This window comes from Sphaerodactylus townsendi, linkage group LG10 (genome assembly GCF_021028975.2).
Source record: "Sphaerodactylus townsendi isolate TG3544 linkage group LG10, MPM_Stown_v2.3, whole genome shotgun sequence".
NCBI lineage: Eukaryota > Metazoa > Chordata > Lepidosauria > Squamata > Sphaerodactylidae > Sphaerodactylus > Sphaerodactylus townsendi.
In genome coordinates, this window is record NC_059434.1 from 45,641,062 (window position 1) to 45,663,953 (window position 22,892).

Consider the following 22,892-nt stretch of genomic DNA (forward strand, 5'->3'; position numbering starts at 1 on the left):
GTGCTTTTGCTTGCAGGTAGCACTCCCAGCATGTGCTCTCCCTGTTCGCACTTGTGTTTTCCAAGCCCCCTTCTTCAAACTTGTGAATCCCTGGGGGAGGAAGGCGTCCCCTTGTCAAGGTCCATATTCTTCTTGAAAAGGAGTGTGAAATTACTGTAGCCTCCATTCATAAATAGGCACTTAGTGTTGCTTCTGCTAGTGAATTCCTTGTTGAGTTTGCAACTGAGGCACGAGGACGTAGTGTTTAAAGTCTGACCCAAGAAGAGCAATGAATCTAGGACCATTCTTTTTCAGCAAAGCACAGGTCTTGGGAAAATAAGACAGATCCATCCACAATAATGTTTCCTGGAAAACCTAGGGTTTTTCTTGGTTGCATATTTACAATAGCACCAAAATATATCAGAAGTGCTTCTTTGGAAGTTTGCTTCTTATTTGTGCAAGTTCTATGTTGGTATATTGAAAGTTCCTAATCCCATTATTCTTAGTCAAATGAAGACAACTTTAAAAAATAGATTGTTTGGAGCCCTATTGCTTTCCCTTGAAAATGTGGATGAATTCTTTTCTTCCAGGATGCATTTGCTCATTTCCTGAAGACTGTTTTTTTTTAGTTTCTTTTTTTAAAAAAGCCATACTTCACAGTAGATAACTGAGGAAATTAGACTCTTTATGCAAATCTAATACTAGACTGAGAGGAAGCAAGAAATGGAAAGCCTGAGGGTGATTTTTTAAAGCTGGTAATCAGAGTCTGTTGTACCATATGGTAAGAGATGCAGAGAGAGGTTCGTTATTTCTGAATGTGATGGTTCCTTTTAAACATAATAGCTAATAGCCATGAGTCCCCTTTAAAGCCACCTGTGCTTTGTGTCTTTCACCATATCCCACAACTTTGTTACTTATTGATGACAAGCAACTGAGCTGAAATGCATTAGGTATTAGATCTGTGATAAGGTTCCTGTAGATCTTTTGCCTTTTAGCAAGTGGCAGATTGTTTTTGAGGGGGAAGATGGACTGCCATTGCCTGCTTCAATATCATAGCCCTGGTATACCTTGAAGTTCTCCCGTCCAAATACTAGCCAAAGTCAGGGCTGAGAGTTTGTAATTGACCCAAGGTCACTCAACAGGCTTCCATGATGAGAGTGGAGATTCCAACATCTCCAACACCTTAACATCTATGCAGGGTTGGAACGAGGGGGAACTGCGGCCCTGCCACAACCCTGCCCTCTGGACGGCCCCCGCACCAGCACGTGCTGGTGCATCGTGCCCCCCCCCCATCCCCTTGGTGCTACGCCACTGCATCTATGCCACACTGGCTTTCAGATTTAAGTCCTGGTTATTATGATAGGGCAGAAAACCTGTAATTTTCATTTGAAAAGTAAGAGAGAATATCTCTACTATTTGAAAGGAAATGGCTATTTCAAGAATGTGGTATTTATGAGGTAATCTGCCACTGGAATAAAAACAGTGGAACTCAGAAATGTATGAGTGCTTTTAGAAATTCATTGCCTTTTATCTTAAAAATTCAATTTTATCATTGTTGTACAAAGCATTTCATTCCTGGTAAAATGCTAAATTTTCTGTTAGGTTTCTAGTTTACTGTGCATAGAAAGAAAGAAACAGATAAAAGATGTGTTGGGAGCATAAATTCTTATACCTTTGCTCTGAATAGTATATGAAAAATTAGTCAGTCTCAAGTATATTTTTCTGTTGCCCCTCACTGACGTAACTTTCCTGATTTCTTAACCATTTTATACAAACTAGGAAATTGTCAAGCGCTTTTCTTGGTGTATGTGTGAAAAAAAACCCAAAGTTCCATATGGGGTAGACTAATATTCCTATTGGTTCTGGTGGGTTTTCTGGGCTGTGTGACCGTGGTCTGGTGGATTTTGTTCCTAACGTTTCGCCTGCATCTGTGGCTAGCATCTTCAGAGGTGTATCACAGAGAAAAGTCTGTTTCACACTGTATCTAAGTGAGAAGGGAAAGTTTAGTGGAGTATATTGTCCATGTCCCATGGTAGGGAACCAATCATTAAGTGTTTGGGTGGAACTTGCTATGCAAAGGTGTGGTTGAGTGCACTGCATTGCGGGTGGGGTTATCAGTCCATTTTTTAAGTACTGGGAGCCAGGCTTTGCTAATTTGTAACGTCTCTTCTTTCTTACTAAAGTTGTCCTGGTGTTTGTGAATTTCAATGGCCTCCCTGTGCAGTCTGACATAGTAAGCTTCTGAATTGCAGGCGAAACATTAGGAACAAAATTCACCAGACCACGGCCATACAGCCCGGAAAACCTACCAGAACCAGTTGAATCCGGCCGTGAAAGCCTTCGACAATACAATATTCCTCTTGCTTTGCCAGCATCGAACCTGTAACGTTATCCACATGCTTGAATCTTGATAATATGGGGTGGGGGTGTCACAGGGCTGGGGGGGGGGGGTATCACAGGGCTTGTTCCTTAATCCAACAATTTTAGCTTTCATCCTTCCATCCCAGAAACTGGGACAGTTCCTGTAGTATGGATGCAAAATCTTAAAATAAAAAGAAGATAAACTGGCTTGAGTGGGATGTCTGAGGAGGTGGGAGGTAGGGTAGAAAGTACAGATCCAATTTTAGAAAGTGTTTAGATTGATCTTACATTTTCTGGGCTGTGTCCACTTTAAAAAATAAATTTGAATTAACATTTTATTCAGAACAGCTGCTAAGAAGAGGTAATGTGTCTGATTTAAACTCTCATAAATTACATTTTTAAATCTTGGTTTTATGTGCTCTTATTTTGTCAATACTGTAAGCAGACTTGAGCTCTGGAGTTGTGGGAGGATGGACACACAATTTCAGTATTTGCCATGAAATCTACAAGCACAATGGACAATTTCAACAGAAAGGAAGAAACCATGAAAATGAACAAAATTTAACTACCAGTACTGAAAAACACTAGAATCAAGACAGTGACTAATGAACACCACCCAGACACAGGATGTCTCCAGGCAGTAAGCAGTCAAAGTGAACACCACCCAGAACACCACCCACCACTCTAGGCAGTAAGCAATCAAAGGGATCAAAAGGCCAGGCTACCCTCACTAATTGATTATGCTATTTTCATGGTTACTCACATGCTAAATGGGTGGATTCCACCCAACAAATGCAAATCAAGTTTGCTAGTTGCACCCTTTACACTTGTTAACAGGCAAATGGTTCTTTCTCCCACCCTGGACATTCCACAGGTATATATACTCCACTCACTTTACTACCATCAGATCCTCTGAAGAAGCCAGCCACAGATGCAGGCGAAACATCAGGAGAAAACGCTACAAGAACACGGCCATACAGCCTGGAAACCACACAACACCCTAGTGATTCCAGCCATGAAAGCCTTCAACAATAAACTGTAGGTCCCTTTATTCTCTTCAGGCTTTCTTCAAAAAACCTTTCCCTAGCCCATCTCTTCCATTCTGTTGCTACTGAGTGTCTTACCCCCTTTATTCTCAGCCTTTGCCAACATTCAGCCAATTGCATCATAAATCTACAGGGGACCAAATATTTGAAAAAGTGCTTTCAAAGTTTTCAAGCATTCAACAAAAAAGGGCATAATTAACCATGCATACTGGTTCTTCCCTAGAGAGCCAAATGTTTTACAACATTTAGCTACAACCTCTTTCCAAACATTTGCTCAGTGCTACAAGGCTGCCACAATATTATATTTTGTGGCACAAATCAGTACATCCCAAGTTTGGAATTTTGGAACAAGACAAGCTTCCCCACTCTTCCAGAATATGTAGCTATTTATTGACTCTAAAGAATGGATGGTAATTCATCCCTTCTCTTACCTCTTCGGTTTCTGGCAATAACTTAAGAAGTTCACGTAGGGTCTCAGAACTATAGAGATCACTTTTTCCTGAGTGAAGATCTTCAATTATGGATCCAAATGATCTTGAGGAGAAAAAACAAAATCAAAATACACCTTGATGCTAAGAGCTTTGCAATTCAACAAACTACAACATTATCCCTCTTCCACTTTCAAACACAACCTAATTCTTTTGCGTCGTGACCCAGTTTCATTTTGCGGTGCTCAGGCTTTTTCTGCACATACAGAACAATGCACATTCAATTCACTTTCGCCAGTGGCGTACCGCTAATAGGGACATGGGGTGCACACTGTTTCGTCATGCCTGAGCTGCTTGAGCCGCCGAGCCCCACCCCTCTCCTGGCCTGCAGTGGCAGGTGGCCACAGTTCAAACCTGGGCCGCCCGCCGTGGTGTCCCATCCTCCCTGCAGGCCCAGGTGGGTGCCACAACCACCCGCTTCCCTGCAGCCCAGCTTCTGATCTCCCCAAGAAACCTGCCTTTAGGGAGGGCAGGGTGCCGTGGTAAACAGTCCAGGTGGGCGTTGCAGCACAGGTTGGCCCAGGAGCTGGCCAGCTGCTGCAGTGCCCGTCCAAGCCCCACCCTCCCCTGGCCTCCTTGCTGGCTCCCGTAAGTGGGGCAGGGGGAGCTGGGCAGCGGGGGCACAGAGAGGTGGTCATGCCCCGGGCACCATTTATGCTCAGTATGCCACTGACTTTTGCAATTGTTTGAAAGTGGATTTTGCTATTCTGCACAGTAAAATCTAGCTTCAAAGTACATTGAAAGTGATTGAAAGTGCATTATTCTGCATGTGTGGAAGGGGGCTCAGTGACAACACACAATACTTTTTTTAAAAAAGACAACATAGAAGTATCTGTCAGGATATATTCTGGGCAGGCTACACCAAAATGAACAGAATCTGTCCCAGCAGAATCTTTCTAGTCATCAAATAAAATAATATATCAATGTATTGTGTCGTTAATTGTGTCGTTAAAATATTTGTTTAAAAACCCAACCAAGTGTCTACTCTTGTGCAAGTTCTGTATATGGAAAATGATGAGTGTGTTTTTTAAATTCACTGCCTTAAGATAGTAAGATGGACAAGGAAATTAAAAATGTACTGAAATCAGTAACCAAAAGAGGTTGGTCTAACACTGAACATTTACTAGTCTTGGAGCTTTAAAAAATTGCATGTTTAAAGAAGACACAGAATAAGGTAAATTGTCAGATTTCTTCACAATTTTCAGACAAAATTAAGCCTGCAGATGTACAGTTTATAGCTGAGCATCCCTGTAACCTTTTTAAAAAATTATATTTGGTTTCAAAGGCCAAACGAGAACTTACTTTTTGAATTGCTTTAGGAATATCCCAATATTCATACTTCTTTTGGCATCCAAAATATTAATCTAAAAAAGAGAGAAAGATCACAAAATGCATTAAAAGGCATGTTTAAGCAGAATATTTTTAATTTTGGTCGATTGCTTATATTTTCTGATGCAGAAAAGCTGCAGAAAATTGCATTCCGTAACAAAAACAAGACTAAGTTTCATCTGCCTTGCCCACAGATGAAGCTGCTCTGTACTGAATCCGTCTAGGACGGCATTATCTACTCAGTCTGACAGCCGCTCTCCAGGGTCTCTGGCAGAGGCCTGGTTCTTTTAACTGGAGATGTCAGAAATTGAACCTGGGACGTTCTGCATACATAGCAGAAGCTCATCCACTGAGCCACAACCCCTCCTCTCCCCAAAAGGTACACTGATCCTGAAGCACTGTGCAAACTCTGATGTGCTATATCAATACTTATAATTAGAATATAATAGCTATGTAGTCAGGAACATAATGTATGCCTTTAATTACAGTATTTTTACTGCAAAACTATTTCACAAAACTGCATGCATTTTCAACACTGTAGTCACAGAGTGGGAAGAATACATAAGAACATACACAAGAAGAGATATGCTGGATCAGACTAAGGTTGATCTAGTTTACCAAGTACTAGAGTACAATATGACTTTACAATGAAAAATACAACTACCACTGAATCTATAATGAACTTTACAATCACCTACCATTAGCAACTTCAGAACAGTGCTTTCTTAATACCTTCTGTCTAACAAGGCTGAAGTAGATAGAACAACAGTATATACCAGTGATGGAGAACCTTTTCGAGACCAAGTGCCCAAATTGCAACCCAAACCCACTTATTTACTGCAAAGTGCCAACATGGCAATTCAACCTGAATACTGAGGTTTTAGTTCAGAAAAAAACGGTTGGCTCCGAGGAGTGCATTACTCAGGAGTAAGCTTGGTGGTAGTTGGTGGCTTTGCTTTGAAGCAACTGCACAACTCTTCCAACAGGTGAATCTTTACTCAGAAGCAAGCCCCATTGCCAGCAACTGAGCTTACTTTCAGGTAAAGGATTGAGTTTTAGTTCTTTGCATGAAAATCAGTGAAATTTACAGAGCTTAACAGGGTTACCTACACTGCTTTCCCAAAACTAGGTCTTAGGTTTAATGTTAATAATCAAGCCCAGCGGCCCAGGCCAGCCTAGATGTGTGTGGGAGGGCAACTCTGTTTGCGCATGCCCACAGAGAGGGCTCTGAGTCATAGGTTCGCCACCACTGGTATATACTGATATATTTTGATGTCAATCATTAATGCATTTATTCTACGTTAATGCCAATTTACAACGTTGTTTTTTTTAATAGCACAATCCAGACCTGGCCCAAACTGTTTTCCATAAACTGATGAATGCCCAGAAGTGGTGATCTGATTACATCAAGACATTAAACATAGATGAAATGTGTGAACATCTCACAGTAATTTTTGAAAACTGCCTCAGTAAGGCCCCCTCTTGTTTGCTATACTCCTTTTTCTCTACCTGCCCATTGGCATAGTGTTAATTTTAAAGCCTATATAGGGATTAGAGAGATTGAAAACCTCAATGATAAATAAAAATCAGTTCTAGTAGTATGACAGTGTGGAATGCATGAACAGAGATGTGACGTCTTATTTGGGTTGGTTGCAATGGTGTTTGCATGTTTTGAATCTCAAATACTGTAAATAATATTAACATTACCTTTATGACTTGGAACTCCTGGAAGATTTATGTGGGCAGAAGGAGGCATTTTTACTTACCCTCTCCTTCTGCACACCTGTAACTCACTCCTCTCACTATTCCTAGGGCCCCTATCCTCACAAGAAAAACATATTGGAGGGCACTAAAGACTATAGCACAGTGGTTCTCAACCTTCCTAATGCCGTGACCCTTTAATACAGTTCCTCATGTTGTGGTGACTCCCAACCCTAACATTTATCCATTTTACAGATGGAGAACACTGATGCAGAGAGTCTTAGGCGACCCCTGTGAAAGGATCGTTCGACCCCCAAAGGGGTCCCGACCCCCAGGTTGAGAACCACTGCTATAGCAGGTGAGGTAGATGAGGAAGACATGCTTTGTCAGTGGAAATTCACTACATCCATGGAAATTTCCAGTGGATCCAAGCCAGTGTCTTAAATTTAGGGAATTACAGACCAAAATGGTCATAGTACCAGCATGTGAGGAGGGGGAGGGGATCATCCACCATTACACATGAAATGTCATCTAGGCTGCATTAATGTATCATTCTGAACTTGATTGTCTTATCCACACAGGAAAATCCACCTGCTAATGATTGCTATAGTGCAACGACAGTACAATATCTAACAATGTCAGGGTGCAACCCCATATTGCACAGAGAAACTAAAAAACAGTGTTCTTGAAGGTTGTCACCTGCAATTAGGTTAACATTTTACCCAATGACAACTTGGTTTTCATTGCTGCTAAATACCATCACATTGTTTATTCGAACTGTTTCATTTTGACTGATTTTTGCAGCCATAGAACAACGTCATAAGCAGATATTTAGCTTACATTGGGCAGTCTAGAATTCTCAGCTAGAATCCCCAGTCTAGAATTTCTCCCTCATTATAAACTCTTTCTCTCAGAACTATCTCGGCCCCCACCAACCTCACAAGGTATCTGTTGGGGGAAGAGGAAGGGAAAGAGTTTGTAAGCCACTTTGGGACTGCTTACAGGAGAGAAAAGCAGGGTATAAATCAAAACTCTTCTTCTACCACTCAGGACAGTTCAGAATTGTGTCAAGATCAGCATCTCTATCCTCTAATCAGTGAAGGGAGGATTGCCTCACCAAGCGAAAGCCCCGGCACCCACAGTGGGTGAACCTACCATTACAACAGTTATACCTAATCTGTTCTCAAATGTTTTGATGAATGTACTCTTATTGACCCCTGAAAACTGCAGCTCCATTGTTAATTCAAAACGAGCCAAGGAAGGATTAACTACAGGCAAAGATATCCTTTCACCAAGGCAAGGGTATTTTTTCAAGATATGTTAAGACAGATATTTAAAGGAGGTCGGGAGTCTCCTGTGTCCAGAGGCTATACCACCAGTTTTAAAGTTTGCTTGTGTGCAGTCATCCACACCCAAGCAAGCAAGCAAGCACATATGCTTGACGCAAGGATCCACAGAAGCAGATACACACCCTGTTGCACTCTTTCAGTAAAACTCCTCCCCAGGGTGTAATCAAATCTACAGCAACCATCAGAAAAAGGGGAAGGAGGTCCATTTGTTCCACAGGCGTGAACTTCCCAAATTACTGCATTAATTTTTAATTCCTTTTTTGTTTTTTTCCTCCAAAGTTTATATTAATTTCAAAGTTTAGTGGAAATTAAAAGAAAAAGTATTTACAGATTAACCTAATATAAATGGGTGTATGAATATTAGAGGGATCTTAACACTGGCTATTTTCAAAGTTTGAGTAATATAAGAGCCTTCATTATCAAACAAACAAAACTATATTATTCTATAATATTGACATCTGCATACTAACTATAATACATACACTGGTAAAGAAAAGAGGGACCTATATTATACTATTTCCACTTATCACATGTTCACTTCTATATATCAACTTACAACCTGAGGGTCGGGACCCCTTTGGGGTCGAACAACCCTTTCACAGGGGTCGTCTAAGACTCTCTGCATCAATGTTGTCCATCTGTAAAATGGATAAATTTTGGGGTTGGGGGTCACCACAACATGAGGAACTGTATTAAAGGGTTGCGGCATTAGGAAGGTTGAGAACCACTGCCTTATAGATTGATTGATAAATAATTTATAATCTACATCAAATCAACAAAATGTAAATATCTATATTACATCTGTATTAAATCAAGATATTATTTATATATTTCAGCCCATTAAATCTGTTATATTTGAATTAATTATTCTTTTAGTCATTGAATCAAAGCACTGTAGCGTCATTAAGTAAAAACATCATTACGCCATATCAGCACAGTACATGAAATATAGCTTCCACTTCTCATAAAACTCTTGTTTCAGTCACCTGTTTACAAGACTAATAAGCTTTGCCATGGTGGCATATTCTCTTCCCAGATTTTTTGGTCGGGACATTTTTCTGCTTTCCATTTAAATGCTAATATTACTTCAGATGGTGTTAATAATTCCTGCAATTTTCCTGGTCAGTTTATTGGAGGAATTCCTAATAGAATTATCTTAGATCCATTTGAAAACTCTTTCCATATATTCTGCATTTCTGCATGTATTTCCTTCCAAATTTTTAAATCTTTTTTATAAGTCCACCACATATGGTAAAATGATCCATCTACTTCTTTACATTTCCAACAGATCCCTTTGAATTTTTTGTCCATCTTTTCAATGTATTTTGGCGTGATATACCATCTCTAAAACTATCAAATGCTTTTTCTGCATCAAGAAATATAAACACTGCTTTTTCTTTGCCTTAACAAACCATACATTATCTTTCATATAACCTTCTAGAACAAATCCTGGTTGGTCTTCATGAATTAACTTGCTTATGCATCTTCTTGACTGTTATAAGCAATTTACAGTTCAAATTCAGCAACGGAATATATCTATATGACTGTGGTAGTTTTGAATTATTCTCTTCTTTGTGGATCAATGTAATATGTGCTTCTTGCCACGTTGAAGATGAGACTTTACGTATTTCATTCAGCCCTTCTTGTAAGGGTAGAATTTCTTTATCTCAAGAACTTCATTTTCTTTTGCATTTCTTCAGTTTCCAGCAAGACTAATTGTGTTTTTAAATGCTTAGATTCATTCAAAATTTTCTTCTTTTTTAAAATTTTGTCTGTTGGTTCATATAAAATGTTGTCCCACATTCTTACCTCACTACTGCCTTGGTCCAAGACTTTTCTAGTGAGTATTTTTAAGTATTATTTAAGAGTATTTTTAAGAATTATTTAAGAGCCAATGAGTACCCACCCTTGGAAGCACCCAAAATAGAGGACACAAAAAAGGGGGAAATTCATCTTAAAATCTTTAAGTGTACACAGTAATTATGATCTTTGCTTTTACATGTCAATGTCACATGGGCAGCCCCATCAATGAGTTCAGGCATCCGGCTGCAACACTGCAACTGCGGTGCCCCACTGCTCCCAAAGGGGCTTCCTGGTGGCGTGGGGAGGCTTCACAAGCGTGACCACTTCCCCACATCCAGGAAGTCCCCCATAGCATGCAATAGGCTTACGATACCCAACAGAGCTGCATAAGACAAATCTTGCAGCTGCCAGCATAACACGCCAGATGGTCAGGAATGTAGCTGACATTACAGGAGGGTTACATGGAGAGGGTGAATCTACTGACATGGGTGTCCCACCATTCCCACGAGCGCATTTGCCCCTCCCCTTTTGGGTGGGGCTCTTTATCACCCCTGAATCCTATTTGGCATTCGTGTCAACTATTGTCTCCTTCTGAGGTTTAGCTCTCCTTTTGCCCAAAGCTGGCTTGTCAGTATGTTTCCATGTTTTCTCTAATCCCGAGATAGAGTTTTTGTGGAGCTGCATCCTGACTGAGCATCATGTATATGATTCACACATTCAGGTGACTAAAATCAACAGAGGAATGCCTTTAAAGTTAGTCTTTCAAAGAAAATAACTGGTATACAAAGTACATTTTCCATAATTACTTAAAAGTTAGGGGTCACCTATATTCACTCTTGTTTATTCTATGAATTCTCAAGTCTTCTAACATGGTCTGACCTGATTTGCTTTAATACTTCTAATGAGTTCAGTAATACTTCTGTTTCCTGTCCCTTCCTATTGATCCAAACTCTTCAACACAAAACACACTCTTCTGCCTCTATACATTATGAAAGCAAAAGCAAGAGAACAAATTTAAAATGCAATGATTCATAATTTTTTCATTCCAGCTTAGTATTTCTCATATACATTTTGTCAGGTACAGAATAAATTGATATTACAGCCTGCCTTCAGTCACAGATACCAACATACAAGGTTCTCATACTTCCCCAATAACCAGTCTCTCAACTACATTAATCTCTCTGTCTTCAACATATGTCATCAGCATAAACTAAATGTTTTGCAATCATCTTCCAAGATGTCTTCTCTCCTCTCCTAAACCTCCATCCTTCATTGCTGCTTATCTGTTTCTGCTTCCAGTCCTATTGGCAGAGGGAGTGTGCAGGGTGGGTATGAACACCTACATACTTGCCTTCTACTTCTGAACAGCTTCCCTCATCTACTCAGGATTAATTTTGTACTTTGCTGATTAAAGATTACAGTTTCCAACACCTGGCCCCAGATAATCCATTAGAGATTTTTTAAAAACTCATACTTGGTTATTCAACACTGAAGTTGCTTTTCTTGAAGCCTTACCTTTAATTATTTGCCAAAAGCAGACTTCACATGCAATACTTCACCCTTCAAGGTGCCTAGTCAGTATTCATCTTAATAAATTGTCCAGAAAGCAAAACAAGAATGCCTTGAACTACAAGTATATGTATCAACAACGCAGCTTGACATTGTACTACTGAGACTGAAAAAGTTTAAAACAGGACAGGACCATTCTAAGTATGCTGATTTCAACAGACAGTGCAACTCTGTTTGGAGCTGGGCTGTCAGTCTGATGCACTTTGGGATTTTTCTCCATTATATTACCGATCTCCATTATATTGCTAATCTACTTATTTTTTTAAGCTTGATTTTAGGTCTGCTGCATTTATATTGCATTTACTGTAAAGTTCCTAGATATCCTTGGGACAGGATATCAAGTACCTCTATAAATACGATTCAATAAGATATATTCAATTTTCCACAGCACTGTAAACCCCTGGCAGAAATTATTCAGAAGACAGCATTCCGTTGCCATCAGTGACATAGAGGGGCAAAGTGGCATCTGGGGCAAAATCGCACCCACCCCATCCACATTGACCCCCATTTACCTTAGTTCCTCTCTCCTGCAGCCTGGTGGAAACTACACTTCCCAGGAGCCCTTGCGAGTTCCAAGGTCTCCTGGGAAGTGTAGTTCCCACCAGGCTGCAGGAGAGACGAACTAAGGGGCTCTTTGCAGCCAGCTGAATTAAGGTAAGTGGAGGGGGCGTGGGGGGGAGGGCGTGGGGCAATTTTCCACCCTGTCCCCACGTGACCCCAATGGTGCGCACCCAGGGCGAGGCACCCCCCCTGTTGGCGCTTCGTGACTGCTTGCCATTTGGGATAAAGACAGACATTTGAAGCGGAAATCACAATAATTCATTTCCAGCAAAGCAAAGTTTTACAGTTACGCAAGTCATACAGAACTGATGCTGGTTCAGTAAAGTACAGACTCAAAGCAGCTATCACAACATCCAATTTTCACCTGAATACAGCCACATGTAGGATTACCTTCTTCTACACTACAGAACTGTAGAAAATAAGGGAGATGGAGTTCCCTCTCGATTTCATTCTAGAAGGGATGAAACTGTTCCTTTTCATTAGACCCATTTTATCTTCAAGATACTTTTTGGATTAGAAATTGTATCAGTTAGTTAATACATTACTTTTTCTTGTTCTATTTTCATAGATGTATGTATGTTTTATCTTGTGCGTGCGTGCGTGCGTGCGTGTGTGTGTGTTACAACCAGCTTTAAGCATATGCTGGAAAACATACAACTATGCTAAATTTTTACAGTGCTTCTGTCATGCATATCTGGGAACTGAAGCTTTCCATATTTACAAACTTCTTGTGAAAACTGTTCCAGGGATTAGGAAAGAATGGAACATTTATTATCAACTCTGTCCCAACATATCTGTCCACAGCTTTGCTTCTGTTACGGTTTTAAAGGAAAGTACATATGTATTAATCTCAGTAATTGTACTTCTCAGCAGGTTCCATTTCCCCCTACATGCTGTGGCTCTTATTAGTCAAATCTATGGATGTTAGAGCTCTATTTCAGATGCACAGACTGCACTGTACCAAACTCCATTTTACAATCTTTTACCACAAGCATATACAGAACTTAATCTTCTCTACAGATTTCAAATTAGTGCTTTCACTTAAAATAACTGGGTTTTTAGAAATGATGACAGAGCTACTTCAAGGGTACTATCAAACCATTTTTGGTGCAATAATCCTGACCTGGGTAGCCCAAGGCTAACCCAATCTTATCAGATCTCAGAAGCCAGGCAGGATTGGCCCTGGTTAGTAGTATTTGGAAGGACAAGCTCCAAGCGTTGTGATGCTGCTTCAACAAAGTTCTCAGTGCTGGTCTGGGAAGAGGTAGTAGTTAAGAACCTGAAGTGATGTTTAAGAAATACCCAACAGCTATGCTTCTAACACATTTAGGTATACTTGAGTAACCCACTCCACCCCCCATCCTATTAAAAAATATTTTGGAGAGGCCAATTCCTTTTAACAAATGGCAAATTGCCTCGTTTCTCCAGGGTCGGGGTCAGCAGGTGTGGTGCGGGGATGAGGCTTCCCATAGGGCCCCACTTAGTTGTGGGGTCCCTCAGGGGGCCTTGCTTTCCCCGCTTTTATTTAACATCTACATGCGACCCCTTGCTCAGCTGGTGCGGAGTTTTGGGCTGGTTTGTCACCAATATGCGGATGACACCCAGCTCATTCTATTGATGGAGAGGGGGGCGGTCTCTGCCCCTGCAGCTCTGCAGCACTGTTTGGAGTTGGTCGCTGGTTGGTTGAGGCAGAGTAGGTTAAAATTTAATCCAACGAAGACCGAGGTTCTCTGGCTGGGCCGGGGGGAGAGACCGAGGGAATTCCAGCCGCCTGTTTTGGAGGGGGTTGCGTTGGCCCCGATGTCCCTGGCTTGCAGCCTGGGGGTCCGCCTGGACTCTTCACTATCAATGGAGGCCCAGGTGGCCCATGTGTGACCCGGGTTGCATTTTTCATCTTCGCCAGGCACGGCGGCTGGCTCCCTATCTCTCCCAATCCGACCTGGCCGCTGTGATCCCAATGCGGACGGTCACCTCGAGGTTGGATTTCACTGTAACTTTCGGCGCTTCTACTTGCCAGGCCTTCCCACTTGAGACTGATCCGGAAGCTGAAGCTGGTCCAGAATCGCGCCCGGCCCTGCTGTTGACCCAGGTGAGTGATTATCTAGATCCATATCACCCCTGTGCTATACCCCGCCTACGCACTGGCTGCCAGTGGAGTTCCGGATCGTTTTTCAAGGTGTTTGTATTGACCCTTTAAGGCCTTACGGCGGCATGGGGCCCTCATACCTCACGGGACCACATCACCCCTTATGTCCCACATAGGCCACTTGCCTGCGTCCAACTTCGGCCAGAACTGCTGAAGTGATCCCTGGCCCTCGCAGACAATCGCGGCTGGCCTCGGCCGGGCCAGGGCCTTTTACGACTCTGGCCCCCTGCCTGAGATGGAATGCTCTACCTCCAGCTGTCCGGGGCCCTGCAGGACCTTGAGTGAATTCCACAGGGCCTGTAAGATGGAAAGACTATTCCGCACCGGGCTTTTGGAGGGGCTGGCCGCGGTTCTATTGCCCCCCACTGAAACCGTAACTAAGCTGCCTTTTCCATCCTGGTAGGGCCCTGATTCCATCCTGGGCCCTGCCTCTCCTCCCTTCTCCTTTGGCCTTTAGACCGGGTGCCTGTGTGTGTGTTTTTACACAACCTTGTTGTTTAATCTGTATTTATTGTTTTAATTGCTGCTGAATTTTAATGTTAGATTTTATGTTATATTGATTTACTGTTCTGGAAACAGTCATGTTGTGAGCCGCCTCGAGCCCTTCGGGGATGAGGAGGCCTATAAATAAATAAATGAATGAATGAATGAATGAATGAATGAATGAATGAATGAATGAATGAATGAATGAATGAATGAATGAATAAGAAAAACTTTCTCTGGAGTATTGAGTCCACCTTGGTTCTGTAGGTGTTAACAAATCTTTTCCATGAATTTTCCTTTAAAAGAACACACATACCGTATATATTCGTGTATAAGTCGACCCACATATAAGTCGAGGCACCTAATTTTAGCACAAAAAACTGGGAAAACTTATTGACTCGCGTATAAGTCGAGGGTGGGAAATGCAGCAGCTGCTGGTAAGCCCTGATTCTCCCTTTAAATCCACTCAGAAGGCGGGGGAGTTATTTAAAGGGAGAATCTGGGGGAAATTTGAGGGTGCCTGTCAGGGGAGGAATGTTTATGTTAGCAGTACCAACATTTCAGAGTATCTTTAGGAGACCCCCCTGATGATACCATCCAGGTTTGGTGAAGGTTGGTTCAGTGGGTCCAAAGTTATGGACCCTTAAAAGGGTAGCCCCATCTACTATTAGCTCCCATTGCAAACAATGGGGGATAGGGGCATCCCCTTTGGGGGTCCATAACTTTGAACCCCTTGAACCAATCTTTACCAAACCTGGCTGGTATCATCAGGAGTGTCACCTAATGATAGCCTGAATTTTTGGTGCCACTAGCCTAAAAACTGCACCCCCCGGAGGGAGACAAAGTAAAATACACCTCACTCATGTATAAGGGGGGCTTTTTCAGCACAAAAAATGTGCTGAAAAAGTCAACTTATATGCGAGTATATATGGGAATTATTTCTTCTTTGCTTGCATAGCATTTTCCACTAATGTCTCTGACACTGATGACCCCAACACACCAAGCCCATTCTGACCCATACCTAATATTAGTGTTAGAAGCCCACGTTTATATTTAAGCATTATTCTGGTGTGAAAACAGATAAAAGTTAAAAGGGCAAACTGCAATTCATACAAAATGGGTGTGGTGGAAGGAGGACACATTATGGAATCACCAACAACTCTATGCGTGAGAAATGAGCAATACAAGTGATTATTTAAGTTGTATGAATTAGATCTGTTCAATGCACATACTTCATATATATTTGTACAAAGAAATTCCTACAAAAATGTAGTGTTGTTATATTCAAATTAATGCAGAAGTATTTGCTTGAATTCTATTAGGTTTTTAGCTATTTGAAAACCTATTAATTTGCTCTCAATGAATTTTTGAACACATTATAGCAAAAACACTACCTAAATGTTCTTTCGCTTTAATCTCAAAAACCAATTTACACATTAATGGTTCTTTGGCAGCACAATATCCACTTGTTTTAATGCTTCGGTTTTTACTAGCAGGAACTGTTGCAGTGCTTCCTTTCACAATTTTTCTACATGTGCCAATATAGCAACACAGTCAAAACTTACTTTTTTATGGTAGCCTCTCTTTTTACTGTGTTTGGGTTAAACTCCTTAATCCAGCCACCTGCCCTGTTCACACAAAACCAGCTACAACAGTAACAGATCACTTGAGAAGCAATCCTAAGAAAGTCCACTCAGAAGTAAGTTCCATTTTAATCACTGGGACTTGCTCTTAGGAATGCAGCCATAGTACGTATTCACTAAGCAGACTAGTTAACACCTTGAATGTCTTGAGCACAACTGAAATAGAAGTAAGTGGATTTACCAAGTAGCTGGTACATGTAAACACCATCCATGTACCCTCATAATACTTCAGGAATGCTACATGATCCAGGAACCAATTGTCCCTCTCAAATAAAACAAAAAATATTCTGAGAATAAAGGCCTATGAGCTTAAATAAACTTTCCATGTATTACAGGTATAACAATTTAAACTCCACATTTCCAAACAATGGAAATATACTTTTTTCGTATATTTAGAAGTGACTAATGAATTAAGATGGCTAGGATTTAACAGCCCTGACCTGGATAGCCAACAGCTAGTCTGATTTCATCAGAGATCAAAAGATAAGCAGAGTTGGCCCTGGTGAGTATTCGGACAGGCAACCACCAAGACACAGCAAGGGTCATGACACAGAGGCAGGCAATAACAAAACTTATCTGAACAAATTAACCTTGAAAACCCTATGGGGTCGCCATAAGACAGCTGAGACTTCATAGGAAAAAAATGGATTTAGCAAGACATGCCATGATAAAAACCAGGGAGAGTCAAATGAAAGGAATGCATTGAGATTAGGGCCAAGGGGCTAACATGATGACAGTCTAAGAAAAGTAGCCATAAGGTGCAGTGAAGCTCCAAACAAGGCAGTATTTCCATTAGACTAATTCTAGTGAAATTTCTGAGACAGCACTTGAGAATTTAAGAATGCTATTATCATGAGGACTAGGAATTTGCCTTTTTAAACTAAAGCCAACACCCTCAGGGAACCCCTGGTTACACTAGATACAAAACATACACACATACAAAGCTCCAACAAGAGGGTCATGGGGAAGAAAACCTTGTGACAGACTCCCTGAATACTGCTATAAAATTGTCCAACAATTCACTCATTATTAATCAGCAGATGATTACTTTAAAGCTATTTATGTGACATTTAGAATGGTGTAAAAATAAGCTCTGCTTCTTTGTATTGATTCCTTGGTTCAGAAAATTAATTTCCTTTCAGAAAAACTATTTCATTCAAATGAGAATTATGTTTCTCACACTGCAATATTGAACAGTTACAAAGCCTTCTAAAATCTAAGATTGCTGACTTCAGTAAAATTAAGATGGGATAATTCTGTTCAGGATTTCACTGTTTAAGAGGGATTTTTAAGAAATTATATGAAACATTAATATTTTAGTATAATACTGAAGAGCCACAGATGATCTTTTATATCCATATGCCCAAAGAGCAAGCCTTCAGTTAGTCCATAGGATTTCAAGTTTTATATCTTCAAGATACTCTACACTATCAAATTCAAGTTCAACAATTACACTACATACTGTCCAAAATACTTTGATAAACTGTAGGTTCCTAGATACTCCTGATGGTTATAGCCTACAACTTTAGGCTCCAATTGTTTTGATAAAACAGCAAGATCAAAGCTCAAAAACAGGAAGTAGGGCAAATGAAAGCAAATAATTACAAAATGACTTCTAAAACTTTTTAATAATAGAAGATTCTCCAATCCAATTCACACTTACCTCTTGTTTGGGATCCTTAAACGATCTCCTTGAACTTCTAAGTCTGGCATCCAGACGTGCTGCTTCTTCCTGCTGCCCAAAGAATTCCTCAATTGTCTTTGTATCGATTTGGTAGCTCTGCTTTGCACCAATTGTCCAGATATTGTTTTTACCCCGAACTTGTTCTTCAGGGATAGTTTTCCAGAAGAAATTACGTATACGCTTCTTCTTGCTCTGGTGGCCATTCCCAGTTACAACCTGTGGCAATGGAGGTCTGCTTAGTACTGGAGGAGGAGGTGGAGGTGGAGGTGGTACCCCAACACCTTCTGTAGATGGACATGGTGGAGGAGGTAGAGGTGGCGGTGGAGGTGGCTGTGGCTCTGTTGTATCTCCAATCATTAATCCAGCTTCAACCGAAATAGCTCCATTTTCTTTATCATTGACCAAGGAGACACAATTCATAACATGCATTTTATAGTCTCTCTCTGAAGAGAGAAGCTTTCTTCCTTATGTTCACGTAACATCAAAACACCACAGCAGCTATTTGCATCTTGTGCTTCCGAATTATAACCAACTGTCAGTGAGGAAAATTCAGAAAGTCAGCCATCTTTAAAACTGCAATAAAATATAGCAGAGAAAACACAAAGTTAGAAAGACTTGATCTTGTAGTGTATGGCAGACCATTCTTAAACACAAATAAGATCACCAAACCACACATACCAATTACTAGCTCCACCTTACACTTTTGAGCTCCAGCGGACTACACAACATGATATTTGTAAGCAACAAAACCTGAAACTACTGTATACAACACTCATGCCCAAGGCCTAGCCAATATTTGAGGACAGAGGCTGGTATGCGAAGAAGGGAGATACACACACAGCACAACTGGCAATTTAGTTCCTTATTGTACCACAGTTGATTCCACTGCCAAAACTGCTGAGCACCATATTGACAATGAAAACTGCTGCAACAGGATCACAACACAGATAAGGAAGATGGCATCTTAATGTAAAGACAAGTAACAAAAATCCATGGGATATTTTAATGTGATAAAGCTAAGTTCCCAGACATCTCGTCTTGATCGCCTTTCAAGGGAATGAGGTTCAAAATACAAAAATGTGTGGTTTTCACTATATATAGATTGTAAAACAATACTGTTTATATCATATGTTAACAAAACTTTATTTAGTGTGTATTTTAATAGTACAAGATTTATGTCTATAGTTCAAATACCCATTTAAGATTTTACTCTGGTTTTTTAGATTGTATACTGTGCTGATTTTAAATAATTTATATTTTATGTAATGTATGGATTGTTGTGTTTTATTGTGTTGCAAGCCGCCCTGAGCCCTTTGGGGGAGGGCAGCCAATAAATAGAAAGTATAAATAAATAAAATAAATAAAGATGTACTCTCTCATAGAAAAAAATATAAAAGTAAAGCAAAATTCTGCAGTGGAGGATTTTATTTATTAACTATTTTGTATTCATTCAACAGACAAAGCTCTTTTCATTCTAAACAACTCTGCTTTACCTTGATTTATGGTCCTGTAAAAACACCATTTTAAAGTAATCCCAGAGTTTAATAGTGAACTCAAAAACTTTGATTTATGGTAAAAAGGTCTACACTCATTCACCTAATGCAAGAGAAGAACAGTCTGTGAGGTTGTCTGCTTCTGCCCAAACATGTTGTATTCACACACTGAAACTCTTGCCTCATGACTTGATCAGTGTTGAAATTCATTAAAGTAGTTTGCATATCATCATCTTCATCATCACGACTACCCTGCAAGTTAGATTTTTATAGAAGATGCAACACATATTCTATAATTTTGTTTAAAAGTTCCAACTGTTGCATTGGGATGCTGCCCTTAAGTGTCCACGAGACATTCAGGATGGTCACACAGAAGAAATGTAATTTAGAAAACCTAGCAACCTTTATGCTACACTTGTAACTTGTAACCTAGAGTACTGTTTCTGGGACAATGGAAAATTGATCAGATTCACTCATCATACAAGGGCTTCTGATTCACTGCTAAGGTGAAAGGACTTTGTGTAGATATAGTATTGTTACTGAATGCACACAGAATGCGTTAAGATGTCATGCATAAATAAGGGACTGTTTGTGAAGAGCACAAGCCTGGTTGATTCTTGGAACTGCATGGTCTCACCTTTTTCCACTTGTTCATTGAGCCAAAGACTACTCAGGTTCCCTAATCACTGAGCTGAAGGGGAAATTCCAGGAAGTAGTCAGTTTCCATGAATGCAGTGAAGTCCACTATCACAGATCAAGCGTACCAACAAATTTTTAAAAGTCAAATGAGTGACTCTGAAGGTCAGGTCTTAAAAATAACATTTAAACAGAGGTAGCATGATGTAAATCTTGACTTGAGTGGTCTCCACTGTAACCCTCCACATGACAGACTTACACAAATGGTCTCCGAATATAAGTTTAGCACCCATGAAGGAAACAGAAAAGGAACACTAACTTTTATTTATACCCATGGATAGAGGAATAAAGTGATTCAGAAAACAGAATAGAAACTATTTATAGATGCGGCACCGTTAATAAGAGCCCCATGGCACACAGTGGTAAACTGCACTACTGCAGTCAAAGTTCTGCTCACAACCTGAGTTTGATGCCGACAGAAGTCAGTTTCAGGTAGCTGGCTAAAAGTTGACTCAGCCTTCTATCCTTCTGAGGTCTATAAAATGATTGCCCAGCTTGCTGGAGGAAAAGTGTAGATGACTGGGAAGGGCAATGGCAAATCATCCCATGAACATAGTATGTCTAATAAACATCGTGATGTCTAATAAACATTGTGATGTCTAATAAACATCGTGATGTCTAATAAACATTGTGATGTGGCATCACCCCATGGGTCAGTAATGACAGGGTTCTTGCACAGTGGAGTACCTTTACCTAACATAGTTGATAATTTAGGAGTGCAGAGAACAGTTAGCAGCCAAGTTTGTATTCTTGAGGGGAATACTGGCCTTCCTTCAACCTCAGGATTCTCACAATGCTAATGTGAACTCCTCTCAGAAACCACAACTGTTTCTCTCAGAAATTGGAACTTTAATACAGCTACAGTCTCTTCTTCAAATTAGCCTGTTTTATCACAGAAGACAGGTTCGGAGACTTTCAAGGTCTCCTAAGACAATACATTTGACAATACTTTATCCTAAGACAGGTTCTCTCTCAAATAGCACTCTGGAGATACAAACCACATCTCCATACATTCATAAGGCCAACTTTGAGGATCCTTCCAGTCTCTCCTTCCCTGAAGGTTAAGACCCTATCTGCCTGAGTTGACAGGATAACGGGTTTTTCTCTCTCACTTCTACTCTCATGAGGATTCTCATTTGCTGCTAGCTGCTCTATTTATTTATTTATTTATTTATTTATTTATTTATTTATTTATTTATTTATTTGTTTATTTATTTCAGTGTATTTATTTCAGAAAGAAAAGGACCCATTTGCCTCACTCTACCATGGAAGCTTGTTGGGTGTCCTTGAGCGCATCACACAGTCTCAGCCTCACATACCCCATGGGGTTATGGAAGGATAAAATGGAGAAGGAAAAAATATTCTAAGTCATTTTGAGCCTCTATTCGAAAGAAAAGTGTGTTACAAATGAAGAAAACAAATAAAAGTTTATTTTGTAAACTGGTGCTGCTTGTGTAAAATGTCAAATTCCACAATCAGCATTCACTGAGGAAACCCCCAGACATACACACCCTGATATATGTCAGTGAATCCTAAATGACCCAATATCTGTTTATACCGACACTGCTGAACATACAGAATTCAAGGCTGGATGAAAAACACTGGATTGCTACTGTAACCTTAATACTAAGTGGCCAAGCATGGAAAGAAAATGGCACAACTTAAAATGCTATACATGTGCTAAGGAGTTGCATAGGGAAACCTGTGTGTCCAGATTATCTCATGCTAGTTTAATAAGTATTTTAAAAGCTAGAATAACCACTTTATAATTGTACTGTTGTCATCCAGTTAGTAAAGGCAGCATTAGCAGCACCTATTTAAAGTCTAGTTGTTTTGAAATTCAGCTTTCAAACCACAAGGTAAATTTGGGGATTCACTCACATTGATTAGACTACCTTTACAGGTGTTTGTGGTGAAACACCATCTAATTCAAATTCTTAAGCAAATATGATCCCATAAGAAAACAAAGCTTAATTTGGGTCTCTATAAACCAGGGGTGGCCAACCTATGGCGCTCCAGATGTTCATGGACTACAATCCCCATCAGCCCCTGCTAGCATGAAAAAAATCATGAGTAATACCATAGTTTACTGCTAGTATTCATAAGGTACTTGATGAGTTTGAGTCCTTGTTCAAAGGACATGTGGATAACCAGCTTAGATCTGAGTCTTTGCAGAAGTCAGACACGTTAAGGTGGGGAAGCTAAAGGGAGCCTTGCCAAGTAGATTTCATTTATCTGCTCATGTTAAAAGATACATGACTGACAACTTTCTGCCACTCCCCCTGTGTACCTAAAGGAAAAAAGGTAACATGGAAATAGCTTTAGGAGTGGGTTTGAACCTGGGAGATTAACAGTGCCATCCTAAGCAGAGGTAACACCCTTCTAAGCACACTCTCAGTGGATTTAAAAGGCTGTAACCCTGCTTAAGACTGTACCAATAGATTCAAATTTAAACTGACCCACAGGCTCATTCATTTCCTTATCTCCCTTTGCATATGGCTTCGTGTTCACTTGAATGGCCTGTTTCAACAATATTCAATTCTGGCTGGGAGGGAAAGATC

The 22,892-nt window shown here is 40.4% G+C and overlaps 1 protein-coding gene across 1 annotated transcript in view; it reads right to left on the bottom strand.

The window, feature by feature from the left end:
- FHDC1 (FH2 domain containing 1) overlaps nt 1-22,892 on the bottom strand; it is a 54,147-nt gene that overhangs the window by 18,822 nt on the left and 12,433 nt on the right. Inside the window, exons 2-4 of the mRNA XM_048510005.1 lie at nt 18,122-18,715; nt 5,177-5,238; nt 3,818-3,920 (exon numbers count right to left, since the gene is read on the bottom strand). Coding sequence (XP_048365962.1) covers nt 3,818-3,920; nt 5,177-5,238; nt 18,122-18,571 — 615 coding nt within the window. The 5' untranslated portion in view covers nt 18,572-18,715. The remainder of the gene's footprint in view (nt 1-3,817; nt 3,921-5,176; nt 5,239-18,121; nt 18,716-22,892) is intronic.